The sequence below is a fragment of the Danio rerio genome, chromosome 25 (genome assembly GCF_052040795.2).
Source record: "Danio rerio strain M-AB ecotype USA chromosome 25, GRCz13ab, whole genome shotgun sequence".
NCBI lineage: Eukaryota > Metazoa > Chordata > Actinopteri > Cypriniformes > Danionidae > Danio > Danio rerio.
Window position 1 is genome coordinate 23,911,490 of NC_141045.1, and position 19,639 is coordinate 23,931,128.

At 33.7% G+C, this 19,639-nt stretch overlaps 1 protein-coding gene across 5 annotated transcripts in view; it reads left to right on the plus strand.

The window, feature by feature from the left end:
- The window catches only part of stra6 (signaling receptor and transporter of retinol STRA6), a 63,239-nt gene that overhangs the window by 15,170 nt on the left and 28,430 nt on the right, over positions 1-19,639 (plus strand). For 4 of the 5 annotated variants that reach the window (XM_087311132.1, XM_087311133.2, XM_087311131.2 and 1 more), the window contains exons 2-8: positions 545-630; positions 4,049-4,115; positions 7,564-7,646; positions 7,726-7,859; positions 15,097-15,263; positions 16,959-17,084; positions 19,260-19,330. In XM_087311132.1, coding sequence (XP_087167258.1) covers positions 554-630; positions 4,049-4,115; positions 7,564-7,646; positions 7,726-7,859; positions 15,097-15,263; positions 16,959-17,084; positions 19,260-19,330 — 725 coding nt within the window. In that variant the 5' untranslated portion in view covers positions 545-553. 5 annotated transcript variants of the gene reach the window in all.

Below are 19,639 nucleotides of genomic sequence, written 5' to 3' on the forward strand. Positions count from 1 at the left end.
GGCATTCAACCCCCACGCAGTTCCAAACTCTCTTAGCTCCCTATTTAAAAGTTCAGCACTCATTCAGACTCTCAATACTAGCTGTGGGACTATTTGGAAGTCCATCTAATCCGCTCTACATCTACAGGTGGCAGGAGAAATCGGCCGCTGGCCCCATCTAGAAAAGTTCTCTGTGGATTGCTTTCACACCCCCCTCTTTCTTTCTCCCCGCTGCCTTTCTCTCTCTCTCTCTCTCTTTTGGTTCCAATGAGGTGGTAAATCCCCCCCATCTGAAAAGGAGATCCAAGCTGAAGTAAAGACGTTTTGAGTTGGCATGCTACAGAAAGGAAGCTGTCACAGCTCTCGGCCGCAGTGCTAACAGGGCGTTCGGACAAGAGGACTTTAGGGACACGAGCAGTTTCAATCTGCCAAACTTTGGAGAAAACTTTCCTTCTAAAAAATAACAAGCAATTGTTGTGTTTTGTGTCCCACGGGAGTGTGGAAGGGTGATTTCGGCGGCTCTCAAAGTTATTGGAGCTCACTGAAACTTCTGTTTGCTGTATAGGTTGGCACCATGAGTGCTGAAACTGTGAATAACTACGACTACTCGGATTGGTACGAAAATGCAGCGCCAACCAAAGCTCCTGTCGAGTGAGTACTTTTAAATATGCTTTATAAATGGATGTTAAATGTAGTTAAGACATTGTTGTGATTAATTATGTGGGTAAAATTAGAATTTATTTAACATATTTCTGTTTATTATCGAAAATTGCATAAGATTTGATTAACAATCATATTTTGATATATCAAATATTAATAATAATTATCAAATATTACAGCTAAATAAAAAAATTGGTATACATTTGATAAATAACAATAGTTTGTGATGTTTATATGATAAAATACATCAATAATAAATTATATAATTATACAATTGTATAAATATACTTGATGAATATGTTTACCAATAAAATAATCAGATTAAAATGATGGAGAATGTGCTATGTATCAAAAGTTCCTAATTGCATATGGACCAAGTATATAGTATGTTATACACTATATGATGTATATCATAACAGCCTAGCAATTATTAGACATAAATAGACTTGTTGCAGATCATTTTGAGTGGCTTTCTTCTGTTGAGCACAAAAGAAGATAGTTTAAAGAATGTTGGAAACATGTAATAATTGCCTTCCAAATAATTTGTTTTTCCAACTATGAAAGTTAATAGTTACAGTTTATTTTTATCATAGCATTTTATTCTCATTAATGTTCATGTTTGCAAGTTGTATTAATGCAAATCAACATTAAATTGTGGTAAGAAGTCTTGAAAGTTAATATATTTTAATTATTTACATAACTTGCATAACAACTTTTAAATAGCATGACATATTTATAAATCCAATATGAAGCATTACTAATGAAATAAACTGATTGAAATGATGGAGAATGTATTATTTATTGAAAGTTCCTAATGACATATGGAACAATTATATTTCTTATTATACAGTATATGATGGATGTTTGACTTGTTGCAGATCAGTTTGAGTTGCTTCTTTTTGTTGAACACAAAAGAAGCTATTTTGAAGATTGTTAGAAGCTTGTAACCATTGTCTTCTATATTTTTTTCCTACAAAGGAAGCCAACAGTTAAAGGTTTTATTATCATATCATTTTATCAATATCATTATTGTATATGTATTATTAATGTATGTTTATTTATACATTAAATTGTGATTGGAAGTTTTGAACAGTTAGTATATTTTAATTATTTATGTAACATACAACATTTATATAGCGTAACATATTTATATAAATAAAATGTGAATCATTGCTAATGCAATAATCAGATTAAAATAATGGAGAATGTACTTGAAAGTTTGTACTTTATTGAAAGTTTCTAATGACATATGGACCATGTATATATACAGTATACGGTGCATCTGGAAAGTATTCATAGTGCTTCACTTTTTTCTACATTGCCTGATTCCAAAATGGATTAAATTAAATTATTTCCTTAAAATTCTACACACAATACCCTATAATGACAACGTGCAAAAAGATTTCTTGAAATTGTTGCAAATTTATTAAAAATAAAAAAAACCTGAAAAATCACATGTACAGAAGTATTCACAGCCTTCACCGTGAAGCTCTAAATTGAGCTCAGGTACGTTCTGTTTCCACTAATCATTCTTGAGATGTTTCAGCAGCTTGAGGAGTTCACCTGTGGTCAATTCAGTTGATTGGACATGATTGGAAAAGGCACACACTCGTCTATATAAGGTCCCAGGGTTGATAGTGCATGTCAAAGCACAAACCAAGCATGAGGACAAAGGAGTTGTCTGTAGACCTCCAAGACAGGATTCTCATGAGGCACAAGGCTGGGGAAGGTTACAGAAACATTACTGCTGCTCTGAAAGTTCCAAATGAGCACAGTGTGGAAGATGTTTGTAACCACCAGGATCTCTTCCTAGAGCTGGCTGGCCATCTAAGCTAATTGAACAGAGAAGGGCCTTTGTCAGGGGGGTGATCAATAACCTGACGGTCACTCTGTCTGAGCTCCAGCGTTATTCACTGGAGAGAGGAAAACCTTACAGAAGGACAACCATCTGTGCAGCAATCCACCAATCAGGCCTGTATGGTAGAATGGCCAGGCGGAAGTCACTCTCCACCTAGAAATTGCCAAAAGGCATCTGAAGGACTTTTAGACCATCAGAAACAAAATTCTCTGGTCTGATGAGACTAAAATGGAACTCTTTAGAGTGAATGCCATGCATTACGTTTGGAGAAAACCAGGCACCGCTCATCACCAGGCTAATACCATCCTTACAGTGAAGCATGGTGGTGGCAGCATCATGCTGTGGGGATGTTTTTCAGCAGCAGGAAGACTACAATTGGAAGACTAGTCAGGATAGAGGGAAAGATGAATGCAGTAATGTACAGCGACATCCTGAATGAAAACCTGCTTCAGAGTGCTCTTTACCTCAGACTGGGGCGACGGTTCATCTTCTAGCAGGACAATGACCCAAAGCACACCGCCAAAATATCAATGGAGTGGCTTCACAGCTACTCGGTGAATGTCCTTGAGTGGCCCAGCCAGAGCATAAGAATACTTATGTACATCTTATTTTTCAGGTTTTTTAATTTTAATAAATTTGCAAAAATAAAAAAATCACATTGTCATTATGGGTTAATGTGTGTAGAATTTTGAGAAATAATTTAATTCATTTTGGACATAAAAAAAATGTGGAAAAAGTGAATCACTATGAGAGAGAGAGAGAGAGAGAGAGAGAGAGAGAGAGATGCACTGTAAGATGTATATTTTAACAGCCTAGACTTAATTAGACATATTATGTACTGTAAAAAAAATAATAATAAATAAAACAAAGTTGCATTATCGGCTCCAGCAAGTTTAGACATTAACTTGTGATATAATTTCAGCTAGATAACATGCATTAGATATCATTAGATATGATATTTATTGCTGCCCATTATACAGTCTGTGGCCATTCCACAGGGCACTACACAGAACATTTTTTATGGTTTTAAGCCAACAGGTGTGCAAACATATCCGATTATATTTCTGCTGAAAGTCATAACCACATCCATCACTATGACATTTTAGTGTTTTTTTCACTCTGATCTCATCTTTGATTCTTTTCACATATTCAAGAGACTTTTTCGGTTTGATTTTAGTTAACAAGACACCAAACTGTGAATCTAGGGTTACTTCAGTGCATCACATGTTCACCTCATCCAAGACTTCCTCTGCTATTCAAACCAAACTGAATTACCTTTTCATTCATTCGGGAGATTTTGGACTTTAGTAGCTTTAAGCCTTTCTCAGCTTTCCAGATGGGCCGCGTGCTAGCATTTCACGTCAGTCGTGTTACCTTCAGCAAGCAATTTAAATAATAATCTACACTTAAGGAGGTTCAGTAGAAGTGCTCTTATTAGTAATGGTCTGTTGCTTGTGAAAGAAGGGGAGGAAGGGAGCATGTGCAGGCTAAGTAATCGGCCTGGAACTCACCAGCTTATGGTAAATACTTTTGTGTTTGTGAAATTTTCAGAGTTATCCCACCATGTGACCCCACCGCTGATGAAGGCCTCTTCCACATATGCATTGCTGCTATATCTGTGAGTCCCCTTCTAATCAGACATACTACATTTTATGTCATCTTTTTTTGTATTCTTTTGTTTGCAAAAACGTTGTCCAAAATTCAGTGACTTAGACTATCTTGGAGTATTGACATCATTCCATTCGTATCAGAGTTTAATCATTGTAAATAATAAACAATTAATTTAAACGACAAACTTGAATTATCATTGTAATAAACATTTACTATTATTATGTACTTTTATGAAAATATAACCTTTAATAGGTAAATAGATCTTTTAAAGGGATGGTTCAACCAAAAATGAAAATTCTGACATAGTTTACTCTCTCCAAATCAGTTTATTTCTTCTGTTGAACACAAAAGATGATGTTTGGATGTTTGAATCTTGTATCCATGACCATCCATAGTATTTGTTTTCCTACTATGTAAGTCAATGGCTACAGGTTTTCAACATTATTCAAAATATCTTCTTTTGTGTTCAACAGCACGAAAACATTTTTGAAATTATGAAACTATCCCTTTAAAAACTGTTTATTGGAGGGTTTTTCAAGGAACCAAAAATAACATGGAAGCACTGTGAAAATGTCTGTTTTGGAACTTTTCTAAAAAAAATAATTACAATAAAATGTGTACCATTATTAATAAAACTGCTGTATTTAAGGATTAGGCTGTCCTAGAAGTTTGTGGGTGGGCTCTTTTCAATTATACCACCCTAGTGACATGGGAAATGCCTTAGCAACCACATATTCCTTTTATTTCAGCATTCCAAATATTTTTAAAATCCATTAACGTTTGCCACTGCAAAATGCCATAGAAGTTAATTCTAAAGTAATTGTTCTGTTGTTATATTTGGCTTTTATATTGGGTTATATTGTTATATTGGGTTCTGTTTCTATGGGGAACCAAAAATAGTGTGGAATCACTGTGAAATCCGTGTTTTAGATCCTTTATAGAAAAAGAAAAAAGAGAGTGTGTCACTTAATAAAACAGTAAAATTTGCAGTATTTAAGGATCAGACTGTTCACACTGATTTGTAAGTGGGCACTTTTCAAATACACCACCTTAGCAACATCTTAGCCACCATCTGAAACATCATATATTCCTATTATATCAGCATTCTAAATACTTTTATATTGGTAAAATAAGTAAAATGTGGCCGCTGCAAAATACTATAGTATTTTATTCTGAAACTATTGTTATATTAGGTTCTTATATTGGGTTCTTTTTCTTCAGAGAACCAAAGCAATAGTATGGAATTACTGTGAAATCTCTGTTTTGAATACTTTCTAAAAATAATTACAATAAAAAAGTGCATCATTATTAATGAAACAGATGAAAAACTGCAGTATCTAAAGCTCAGACTCTCCTAAAGGGCTATTGTCAATTACATCATCCTAATAACATCTTAGCCACCATCTGAAACACTTTAGCAATCACATTCCTGTTAAATCAGTATTTCAAATATTTGCATATTGGTTAATTCTATAAAAGTTGGCCACTGCAAAATGCAATAGTAATTCCTTCTGAGATAATTGTTCTATTGTTATATTGGCTTCTTATTTTGGGTTATATAATTATATTGGGTTCTTTTTCTTCAGGGAGCCAAAAACTGTATGGAATCACAGTGAACACTGTTTTTGAACCTTAAAAAAAATTGTATCCATAAATAAAACAGACCAAAAACTGCAGTATTTAAGGATCAGACTGTCCTAAAATTGGGTGAGCTATTGTCAGTTATACCAACCTAGCAACATCTTAGCCACCAAATCAAACACCTTAGCAATCACATATTCCTTTCATGTCAGCGTTCTAAATACCAGCATATTGGTAAAATCCATTACAGTTGGCCACTGCAAAATACCATAGTATTTCATTTTGAAATAATTATTTTGTTGTTATATTGGCTTCTTATATTGGGTTATATTGTTATGTTGGGTTATTTTTCTCCAGGAAACCAAAAATAGTATGGAATCACTGTGAATACTTTGTTTTGAAAACTTAAAAAAATAAAATAAATTAAAAAAATGTAATTCATTGTTGATAAAACAGACTAAAAGATCGAGTATTTAAAGATCAGAGTTCTAGAAATTTGTGGGCAGGCACTTTTCAGTTACACCACCTTAGCAACATCTTAACCACTATCTAAAACACCTTAGCAACAACATATTCCTATTATATCAGCAAGCCAAATACTTGCATATTGGTAAAATCCATTAACGTTTGCCACTGCAAAATATCATACTATTTCATTCTGAGATAATGGTTATATTGGGTTCTTTTTTCTTTGGGGAACCAAAAATAATATGGAATTACTGCGAAATATCTGTTTTGGATCCTTTCTAAAAATTAATAACAATAAATAAGTGTTTCATTATTAATGGAACAGATGGAAAAACTGCAGTGTTTAAATATCAGATTGTTCTAAAGGGCTATTGTCAGTTACACAACAGTAGTAACATCTTAGCCACCATCTGAAACACTTTAGCAACCACATATTCCTTTTATATCAGCATTCCAATTACTTGCGTATTGGTAAGATGCATAAAATTCGGCCACTGCAAAATACCATTGTATTTTATTCTGAGATAAATGTTCTATTATTTTGGGTTTTTTACATGGGTTATACTATTATATTGGGTTCTTTTTCTTCAAGGAACCTAACAGTAGTATGGAATCACTGTGAAATCTCTGTTTTGGAATCTTAGCAATCCCTTATTCCTATCACCGGTATATAAGCTTTCCAAATATTTGCATATTGGTAAAATCCATTAAAGTTGGCTTCTGTTGTTGTATTGAGTGAATAATCAACACAATCTCACAAACTATTTTACATATTGTCAGAAAAGTGCCAAAATTGTACAAAATTAATTCATTATCACTTGTATGTCATGCACATTTTTTTAAAAGGAGACTTGCTTTTAAACCGCAGCCCTAACCCAACTTTTTTTTTTTTTTTTTTTTTTTTGTGGATGAGCAGATCATACTAAAATGTATGAATGAGATCATACAAATAAATATGAATTGGCCACTAAATCAAAAAGTTGTTTAGAGATTGCACTGGAAGAAATAAATGTATATTTCATCACTCATATTGTAACTACCAATTGGTATTTCTTTAATTTCTTTTGTGCTCATGCTGGAAAAGCCACAACTCAATTGGCCATGATAGAGCCATGTGGATTCAGAACTCACTTTAGGCCCTGACGCTTCCTAAAAGTGTTACAGGTCACTGATCTCAGGCCTCTGCTCTCTGCACTTAATCATAGCAGAGTCACAGGCAGGGGCTGGAAATGGGTTCCGCCCTGGCCTCATAGGGGGGTCTGTGGCCTCATTTGAACCATGAAGCTGTGATGCAGAAGAGGTTAATAAAAGGTGCATGTCACAGCTGCAACAAGCCCCCAGTGGGCCATTAGAGGAGGTTAGCGAGGTTATGGGACCAACAGATTGTTTTCTCTTTATGTCCAAAGTTGGTGGTCATGCTGGTTCTTGCCATCCTTGCCAGACGCCAGAAGCTGAGTGACAATCAAAGAGGACTAACAGGTTTACTCAGGTCAGTTTGATGTCTTTTAGTAAGCAAACCAACCAAATAGCAAGATCTTCATGAAAATATGTTCTTTTCTTTATTTTAGCCCAGTAAACTTTTTAGACCACACGCAACACAAGGGCCTTGCCGTAGCGGTGTATGGAGTTCTCTTCTGCAAGCTGGTTGGAATGGTCCTCAGTCATCATCCGCTTCCTTTCACTAAAGAAGTTGCGAACAAAGGTAAGATGACTAGATTTTTTTGTATTTGATTGATTGATTGATTGATTTGAGTGGTGAAATGCAATATTTAAAGGGATAGTTCACACACACAAAAAAAAAACGGTTACCTCATTTATTTTCCTTTATGTTTCCCCACAGTCCAAAAACATGCAGTATATGTGAATTGAATAAACTAAATTGGCTGTAGTATTTGAGTGTGAATGAGTGTGTATAGTTGTTTCCCAGTACTGGGTTGTGGCTGGGAGGGCATTCGCTATGCAAAACATATGCTGAAATACTTGGCGGTTCATTCTGCTGTGGGGACCTCTGAAATAGAGACTAAGCCAAATGCTAAATTAATTCCCTATGTAGTTTTAAACATTTGTGTTTTTTTCTCCCGTTGAACACAAATGAAGAAAGTTTGAAGAATGCTGGTTGTTGGGTAGTCAAAAAATGACTTTGGAAGTCAATATGTTCCAAAAACTAGCATTTTTTCAAAATATCTTCTTTTGTGTTCAACAGAAGATAGAAATTAAAGATAGAAATTAAAATAGTTTTTTTTAACAAGCGAATGGTGAGTCAATGATTACAGATTTACAATTTGTGTGTGAATTATCCCTTTAAGGCCCTCATGAATGGAATCAACAAACTGTCGTTATGTAAATTCAAACAAAAAAGAAGTTTATGTCAGATGTTTAAAGCTACTTGCAAAGGTGAACTAGCTAGAAAGCTTGCACAAGCTGGTAAATGTCTTCAAATACCGTTGTGTTGATTGCCCAGTAGGTAGGTGTGGCTCTTAGGCTCCACCTTCGTTTTACGCAAATCTTATTTTATTATTTAGTTCGGGCACAATTAAATCATGAACATATTGTTACCTCATCACAACTTATGAACTTTCCAACACATATACTTATACACTCACGGCCACTTTATTAGGTATGCCTCACTAGTACTGGGTTGGACCTCCTTTTGTCTATAGAACTGCCTTAATCTTTTGTGGCATAGATTTAACAAGCTACTGGAAATATTTCTGAGAGATTTTGGTCCATATTGACATGATAGCATCACACAGTTCCTGCAGATTTGTCTCCTGCACATCCATGATGAGAATCTCTTATTCCACCACATCCTAAAGGTGCTCTATTGGATTGAGTCTGGTGACTTGAGTCTGGTGACTGTGAAGGCCATTTGAGTACTGTGAACTCATTGTCATGCTCAAGAAACCAGTCTGAGATGATTCACACTTTATGACATGGCGCAAATTGTAGCTTCAGTTTCTTGTTCTTTGCTAACATGTTGTGCATTCAGAGACGCTCATCTTCATACCTAAGCTGTAACAAGTAGTTATTTGAATTACAGTTTTTTTTTTCTATCAGCTTGAACTATCCTGGTCATTCTCCTCTGACCTCTGGCAACAATAAGGCATTTGTGCCCACAGGACTTCCACTCACTGTTTATATTCTCTTTTTCGGACCATTCTCTGTAAACCCTAGAGATAATTGTGCGTGAAAATCCCACTAACTCAGCAGTTTCTGAAAAACTCAGTCCAACCCTTCTGGTACCAACAACCATGCCACGTTCAGAGTCACTTAAATCACGTTTCTCCCCCATTCTGATGCTCGGTTTGAACTGAAACAGATCTTCTTGACCATGTCTACATCCCTAAATGCATTGAGTTGCTGCCATATGATTGACTGATATGCTTTAATAAGCAGTTGGACAGGTGTACTTATTAAAGTTGCCGGTGAGTGTATATGTTCTACATGCATAAGGCATATTATGGTCATTTTCTGCTTTCTTTAAAACTAATGAGGAAATCAAGGGTGCATGATGTCATTAGCATGGTTAGAATTTCTTTTTTCTCTCAGTTTGAACATTAAACATTTGGGATAATGCAAGTACTGAAGTCAGCAAAATTTATAACTGTTCTAGTGTTTTGTGAATATTTTAATGTTTAAAGAGAAAAAAATATATATGTTGTGCCATTTAGGGCAACTATTATGCAAAAAAATCACTTTTATAAAAGGTTTAAACACGTTATGGGCCAGCTGGGTGTGAATATAGCCAGCCGCTAATGGTAAAAAAATGTATATTTGTACTTTTTTTTTATAATCACACTTGATTTAAAAAAAAAAAAAAAACCAGTCTGGAGAAATACTTTTATTGACTTTCTCCCTCTGTACATGTCATTAAAGGGGGAAAGCCCCTCTCATTAGCGACAATCTCTCCCTCATTAACATAAACAGCCCTGAATGAAAAGCAGCCACCCACTGTTAAAGTTTCCCTGCCAAGATAATGTCAGCAGCTAAAAGGCATTATAAAGGTGGAGTTTTAGGATGCAGAAATAAACAGTGAAGTAGCTATAGACTTTCTTTTTCTTTTAAGGCGCTTCGTTTGACTTTTTTTGCTTTTCACAGAGATGACGTTTGTCCTGTTTTGAATCTGCCTCTATGCTGATGCACAGGCATTTGTAGCTCCGCCCTCTTTTAAAAAGAGCTTAGGGCTTAATTTGTGCCGGAACACGTTGGAAACACACCTCTGAAATTTGATCCGGCACCCCATTTTACCACCCCCTTCCTCAACCGGCGTCCTCTCCGTCCGCTGTTCACTTTTTTCCACAATTCCCCAACCCTCTTCTCTTTTGTTCACGACACCCCTTTGCCATCCAACCCCCCGCATTTCCCCCAGTCGTCACATCTTTCGTCTACGATAACCTACCATCCATACAACCACCCATGTTGGGCCATTGTTGCCTTTTTAGTCCAACAATGTATAGGACAGAAACTATCCAGACAGTAATGTGTGAATTGTGGAGCGGCCTAAATCAAAAAAAAAATCAATTGTATTATTTATTTATTTTTTTTGTAAGTGTGCTTTTTTTTGCTTTTATTCTTGCCATAATAAAAACAAATATTTGTAGAGCAACCCATGTTCTGTTGTCATTAATATTTTAAAGGGCACCTAGGTTACCCCTTTTTTCATATTTAAAAAGTTTTTTGTGTCCCCAGAATGTGTCTGTAATGTTTCAGCTCAAAACACCCATCAGATTATTTATTATAGCTGTTTGAAGTGTCTGTATTATAGCTGGGAAAAGGTTGTTGCTGTTTGTTTTGCCTTTAATGCTGGTCCTTCCCGCCCACCGTTCCCACGTGCCTGTCAGCAACATGCCTCAATCGCCACCCTCGGCTGCCTCAGGAAGCTGATCTAAAGTAACGTTTGTGAGAAATACTGCAGTAAGAACTTTACCAATCAGTATTTGATGCATTTGTTGGGGAGTTGCAACAATGAGTCGCACACAATGTTGTTACAAAGTTCACGCACACACACAGCGAGGACACACACACATATAGTGCAGACACACACACATACACATACTGTAGCACAGACACACACACACACATAGCGCAGACACACACGTTAAGCTTTGCACTCGTTTTGTACGCATATGTGACCGGATACAGGTTAATATACACTGCTATATGGATATCTTATGTTGATCTGCGGGATCAATAAAATTGTCTAAGTCTAAGTCTGTTATGTTAATGTACAAGATAAACCTAATTAAGTTCTCTCCTACGTCAAGTTGCGGTTGATCTGAAAACCGCTCCAATTAGTCCACCGTTTTTATGTTGTTAAATTAAAAAAAAGGACTGGGTGTGTTTATTTCAGCACAATATGACAGTATATACACTAAACTTACACACATGTCTGTCCAAACAGCTTTAAAAGTAGATTTTTAACCATAGGTGCCCTTTAATAAGCTTTGATAGGTAAAACTGTCTGAGATATGAACAAAAGCAAGTGATGCATCAAAGTCTTAAATAGTCAAAAAATCCTTATAATCATTAAAATAATTATAAAAACAATAAAAAAAGGTGTTTATAGCCTTGAATGATATTAATAATATGACCTAGTTCTGAAAACATGAAAATCTGTCTGACTGTTTGGTATCTTGAGCTGAAACGTACACGTACGCACTCTTGGGACATCAGAGACTTATTTTACATCTTGTAGAAAGCTGCAAAATAGGTCTCTCTTAAAGCAAAGCAATATATATATATATATATATATATATATATATATATATATATATATATATATATATATATATATATATATATATATATATATTCCTTTGTATTTTAATGAAAATCAGTGCTGTTAATAAGATTTCAGGCCACCAAAGTGTTTGGGACATTTTCTGGTTTGAGATATATCAGAAGGGGTATAGTAGCTCACCCTTCACTGCTCCTATCAAATGAACACTCTCTCTATTCACAAGATGGCACCTATTCAAAGCAGGCTCAGTTCACACAAGAGGATGAAAAGTAGCACCCACCTTTCTCTCTCTCTCTCTCTCTCTCTCTCTCTCTCTCTTTCTCTCTCTCTCTCTCTCTCTCTTTCTCTCTCTGAACTGCTACTTCTTATTTGGGTTTTATAATTGGATTATTGCTTTTTTCTTTGTTTCTATGGCAAATAGGACTTCAGACCATGCTGTGTTTGCATTATGTAACTGATTGCTGCTTTAATAACTGGATTTCAACATGTAAATCTGCTAGTAAAGTTGGGCAACAGATTTTTGTTGTTGTTCCCGTTTCTTGATTATTTATTTATTTATTTATTTATTTATTTATTTATTGACATTACAAATCATACAGTGGTCATTTTGTTCAAAGCAATTCAATGTGAAATGAAAATGTTAGTCCTGATTCTTAAATAAGAAATGCTAAAGTGCACAAAAACTAAAAGTATCAGGCTCAAAATATTTTCAAAAAGCACAATTAATGTTAATTATTTGTTATTCTTTATCATTGAGTTCTCTGATATATGGCACTGTTTGCAGAACCAGTGACTACATAACCAGTCATAAAGGTCAGTTCTTTTTGGAAATTGGGATGTATAAATAATCTGAAAGCTGAATAAATAAACTTTTCATTGATGTTCGATTTGTTAGGAAAGGATTAGACAATATTTGGCTGCGATATTCAAATTATTAAAAAATCTGGATTCTTGAGGGTTCAAAAAATCTAAATATTAAAGATAATCTCAAGATGAAACGCAGATTGAGCAACGCATATAACCAATTAAAAATAAAGTTGTGATGTACTTATGGAGGGAAATGTACTGCAATTCTACATGGAACATGAGCTTTGCAATACTTAACCCTTTGATGCACTACATGGGTCTAAAATGACCTGTCTAAATTTATTTTTTTCTATATCTATTTTTATAGCTTGTGCATCAAAAGGTTAATAATCAAATTATGGCATAAAGTAAAAATGATTTTGATACAATGTATTTTTGGCTTTTCCCACAAATCATACACACACACGTTTGTTTTATGAATTGTGGGTACCTTACATAGGTTTCTATTGTTTTTATACTGCACAAACTGTATTTTCTATTATCCCTACCCCACCCTACCCCTAAACCGAACCATCACAGTGAACTGTACAGTTTTACTTTCTGAAAAAAAATCTCATTCAGTGTAATTTAAAAGCTTTTTGAAAAATGAAGACATCAGCAATGTTCTCACATTGAACCACTTTCTTGTAATACCTGTCATGTATTTGTATTAGTATTATTATTAAATATTTCAAATAAATGTGTTTGTAGAACATTTTTTATTTAGTAGCAAAAGAAAAATAGTAATAAATAATAAGTTTTACATTCAAATAAAGCCATCTGTTTATGATAAAACCGAAACACTCTTCAGCCATCAATAAAAGCCATCTTTTAGATGTGTTTGCACTAATTTTTAATAGGGTAAGCAAAATAATTTTATTTAAAATTGAAAACAAGATTATTTTGCTTTTACTATTTTGCAGATTATATCGTATAACTTAATAATAACATCTGCAGAATAAAGAAAGTTTCTTTTAATTTCAGCTTCAAAGTCTGCTCTTCAAGCAGTGGTTTCCCTTAGAAATAATCATACAGCACTAGTAAAGATTTGTCACAAACATCTCAATTAATTTTAATATCTGGTTTTGATGGTTACGGACACTGTGGAATTATAAGAAGCACTACTATTAACAAACCCCAAAATGTATCTCACTTGGACCTAAAATCAACAATATGTTCATATATTAATAACACATTATAAAGAGAATTGGATCTACATACAAGAAAGGCCATGAAATTAGTCATAATATTGGTAAAAGAAACCTCAATAAATTTTCCAACCAGTTGTTTGTTTGTTTGTTCGTTTGTTTTCTGCTGTAGAATCAGTCACTCCAGGGATCCATACATGTTTTTAATTTTTGGAGAAGATCCTCACACATGCTCTATTTATAGAACACTTTAACTATTAAGCATTTTAAAATTAATTTTAAACACCGTTAATCCAAATAAAGTTTTAGAGTTTAAAGGAAAAATATATTAATAAACTTTTTTTTATATATTTTTTTTTCTGCAGTTACAATTTAAAGCATTACAATACCCCTACCCTACCACAACCATTGCAATGAAAGAAAAAAATAAATAAATAAAAATAAAGATAAAATATATTTAATTCGAGAGTTTCTGAGTTGACAGTCAGAAAACAGAGTGTACCATTTTTGATCTGTTCATATGTTATCATTTAAGATGAGAGGCTTGGCAACATCTAAAAGAAGGAATATACAAAAAAGGTACATCTTAATACAATTTAAAAAAATAAATAAATAAACTTTCAGATATATCAAAAATTACAGTGAGGCAATACATTGTCATATTATTAGTGAATTTGTTATCATTTGACATGAAGAGTTTGGTAACATCCACAGAGTACAAAATAGAAATAACATAGAAGAACAAATAAAAATAAATAAAAAAAAATATTCTAAAGACCAGGAATTATAAAATTTTTATATAATCTATTGATTTTTTTCCTTGCGTATGAGCGGGTGCAGCCATTTGAATCTTTTTGGCTCGAGACTTCCAGTCCCATTCACTTTCATTGAACTTTAGACGTTAAAAATAGCTCAAATGCTGCTTGATTTTGATGTTTTGTTATTATATTATTCTACTTTGTCTGTATAGTCATAAACACACTTGTTTGCAGAGGAGGTGGGTTGACTGTTTATGCCATTTATTATTCCTAGTCATTTCTCCCATAGGTAACTGAAACAAAAGGTCTAAAACAATCACAAAAACGATGTGTTGAATAAGCACAACACTTTACATTCAGTACAGTGTTTTTAGGCCTAAAGGTATGAGTGGACAAAAAATAGATGTTCAGCTTGACTACATTTATATTGTTGTTTTATTTTTGTAGAATTCTGGATGATTCTGGCACTTTTGTACTACCCCGCATTGTACTACCCTCTCCTGGCCTGTGGTACACTCCACAACAAGGTTGGTTATGTCCTCGGTAGCCTGCTGTCATGGACACACTTTGGCATTCTGGTCTGGCAGAAGGTGGACTGCCCCAAAACACCACAGGTATAACTTACAATAGATATATGGGTATAAAACCCTAGCATTGACTTCCCTTAGATTACTTTTTGTGTGCATTTAAGAGCCAGACTGAGTTGTCTGCAATTGTTTTGTGGTCTTGATATGACCAAGTAGGACTTGTTCTTGGATTACCATCTTCGTTGATCCTGGAACAACATTCCAATCAGAATTGAGGGATACCAAGGATACCATATGATTACCATTTACTTTAAGTTTATACTTACGGTTAGGTTTATGAACTTTTACATGATTGTATCCAGCTATTATTCCTCTCTGATTTTGGTCATAATTTACAGTCATGGTTGGGTTTAGGGGTAGGGAATAGGTATAGGTATGGAGGTGGCGCAGTGAGTTGCATGTTCACCTCACAGCAAGAAGGTCACTGGTTCGAGCCTTGGCTGGGTCACTAAGCTGAAAAGAAAATGAATGAAAGAATGAATGAATGAATGAATGATTTAATGTATTACATTTTCGAGCAAAAATAATATTCCAGCATCAAAATAGATGTTAATCCAGAATCGCATAAATCTTGGCAAAATCATGACATGCGTATATCTTCCTGTCATAGATCCATTATGCAGTATGAACAAAGCAGCAAATCAATGCCACTGTAGATAATCATGCACATAGAAGGGAGCCAAAACCCATCTTTACTGTAGTCTGCTTTTATTTGGTGTGCATCAAATGAACCGCACCACAGGTTTTATCAAAAATAAAAGTTGCTGAAACCATTAAAGCCCAAAACTTAACACATTGTTAAAGTAACGCCTCACCTTTTATTTCTATTTTTTTAAAAAGGGCTCTTTTTACAAGTCTCCTAGAATTAAACAGTAGATTTAAACCATTTTTGAATCCATACAGCCGAACACTTTTACCTTAGCTTAGCATAATGTAGGTAATCGAATTTGACTATTACCATTTCATTCAAAAAATATTTTTAATAATATTTCTTTTTAAATCTTAAATCTTCTGTAGTTACATTGTGTAATAAAACTGACAGAAAATGAAAAATAAAATTTTAATGGCCAGTATTACTAGGAATGATACTCTCATTCTAGCATAGTAGTCAAGAACCTCTGCATCTGCAAAGAAAAGCAGAATTATATTTAAGAGCATATTTAATTTCTGTTTAATGATATCCCAAAATGCACATAAATATACAGGGATAGAAACGTAACTTTAAATCCATCTGTTGCAGCTTAAGTTCATTAATCTTCTCCCATCAGCCTTTCGGTTTTGTTCCTGTTGTCCTCGTGCCTCCTAAATGAATAGTTGAGTCATCAAAACAATTAGTTCCGCTTCTTAAGATCCCACCATGGAGCTTTCCTCAAGTTAATCACTTTAGTTTCTGTCAAAACCTGAAGGAAAAAGTGCCAGGTTACACAACATCTTGAATCTAAATCTATTGTTTGGTTTGATTGTGCTGCCTGATTTTGCACAGTAGCAACAAAACAAAGGGATCGAAATGAAAACTCGCCAACTGGGTTTATTGAATTATTTTTCAAAGCAAAATAAGCTAGCATTGTTAGGATTGTAGAAATTGTGAAGTGAAATTTCAGGATTGATTCACAGAGATTATGGGTGAGAGGAATTCTGGGTAATATATAGCCAGACGAATGATTGCAGTCATTTGATTGTTATTTGTCATTGATTTGTCTGCGCTTTTGTTCTTGTTTGCAGATCTATAAGTACTACGCTCTGTTCGGCAGCCTTCCTCAGATTGCCTGTCTGGCGTTTCTCAGTTTCCAGTATCCGCTACTTCTGTTCAAAGGTTTACAGAATACTGAGACAGCCAATGCCTCTGAGGTAAGACTGCCATGTAATGATTTTTTTTTTCATGAGAAAATAATGAGGGAAATGTCTGAAATGTCAAGCTCATATTCGGCTGTCCTGATATTGTAAGAAAGGGGGGAAAGGCTGTATTTTAATGTATTAATTAAATATTTTTAGACAATAAAATGTTGATTAAATTCCACAAAAAAATTAAATATTTAATAAATAAAATCTGTAATATACATAAAAAGAAAGTCATATTAAAAGGATCACACTCTTATTTAAAGAAATCCTATTGCATTAATCATAATCACTTCTTTTATTTTATTCTAATTAGTTTACTGCTTATTGATGATTGAAAAACAAGGTTCAGGTTTTAAAAGCTGGTCATCTAATTCCTTCAACATCATTTCTGAATTACTTTAGGTTGTAAAATGTCAAATTGGTTGACATTTTAGCCAAAGCTATTTAGGAGTTTATAAAACGGTATTACCTTAAAAAATTATATATATATATATATATATATATATATATATATATATATATATATATATATATATATATATATATATATATATATATATATATATGTGTGTGTGTGTGTGTTTGTTTGGTCATGTATTTAAGGGTTTATTACTTTTTACTTGGTTAGACTACATGACATTTTTAGAGTCATTACACTGAAGAAATATTTAATACTTTCGTAACTATGACATTAAAAATTACATTAAAAGGATACAATTATTTATTTGTTACGTGTAAGGAATAACCAGTTTCTATTAAAATTCTTGACTGTGATTCTTAATGACTTCTTACACTAAAAATGTATTTTTAAAAGGAAACGAAAAGAGAGAAGCCTTTGTGTGCACATTTACATGTACTTAAAGGAATAGTACACCCAAAATAAAAATGACCCAATAATATACTCATTCTCAAGCCATCCTTTGTATATATGACTTTTTTTTAATGTCAGACGAACACAAAGTAGTTTTAAATTTTATCCTGACTCTTTAATGCTGTATAATGGTGTTTTAGAGTGACTTTTATTTTGAAGCTTCCAAAAGTGCATAAATCCGTTGTCAAACTAACCCATGCACCCATTGTACAAATTTGTACAAATTAGACACTCAAAAAGTTATAATGTCATGAGATGGTGTGGATCTCACAAAAAACATTACTAATTTATGTTTTGTCAATTTAGCGGCTGATTCATATGAAATTAGTCGTATGTAAATGTACGATTTTTGAAAGGGGGCACCAAACCCCACCCCTAAACTCAACTGTACAAATTATATGAATGATAACATACAAATTCATACGAATGCCACTTGTGTAGTGTCATGGTTGTGCATTCGGTCACTGCTGGAATTCATTAATTGGAGTTTCTAATTTAAAAAAGTTAAATACTTATGTTACAAAAATGTATCAATCTGCTTCAAAATACATGCGTCAACCTCCAGACGCCATATGGGTTAATTCTACTACAGATTTATGCACTTTTGGAAGCTTCAAAATAAAAGTCACTGTCTAACACCATTATACAGCATGAAAGAATCAGGATAACATTTAAAACTACTCCGAGTGTGTTCATCTGACAGAAACAATATTCATGTAAACCATATATGATTTAACTGAGACCAAATTATGTGATTATATGTGTTATATGATTTTCATTTTGGGTGAGCTATTCACTTAAGATTTAAATAAAATGGTATTACTTTTTACTTTGTTCCACCACTTGACATCAGTAGTTAATGCTAATATTAATAAACTTTTTAAAAACTTTTTTGAAAAAGTTTTCTAAGCCACATAAATACAATGAATGAATTTTAGCATTATTGTTTTAGTGCTGACCCTTTTGGAACAGGCCTGTGACCCATTTTTAGGTCATGACCGCCAGTTAAGCACCACTGTGTTAATTCATACTGAAGGGACTTAAGCAACATGGAAAGACAAGAGGGGGAGCTGGTAAATTCAGCACCTGCATTCCAGAGGTCTAATCATTGTAAGCGGCTCAATGAGATTGGGTTATGTTTGACTCACAGAGGATATTACACAAACACTGTGTTGTTTTCCCACAGAAAACGCACAATGCCAGTGTTATTCAGCTTTAATCGCTATGAGGAATGCGTTTGGATGAAATAATAAACATTTTACTTTAAACATTGGCTTTAGCACACACAATGATTCATTTATCTTTTTTTGCAGGACCTCAGTAGCAGTTATTACCGAGATTATGTGAAGAAGATTCTCAAAAAGAAAAAGCCCACCAAAATCAGGTGAAGCCTTTATTTATTAACTCAAAGGTCCTATAATGGCAGAAATATTTTATATAGGTTATTATATCAAATATCATTTATTTAAATTTTTTATAAATGTTTTAGCAATTATATTTAAGTATGTTTTTAAAAGATAAGGTGGAGTATAAAGACAAAATATTCATGGTAACAATATATTAATGCTAAAAGTTATTATATATTATTATTATTTAATTATTATTCTATTTATAGTTATTATTTTTAATTAAGAAAAAATAGAACACCATTTACATACATCATGGTTTATGAACTTGCCAACACTATAAAAAA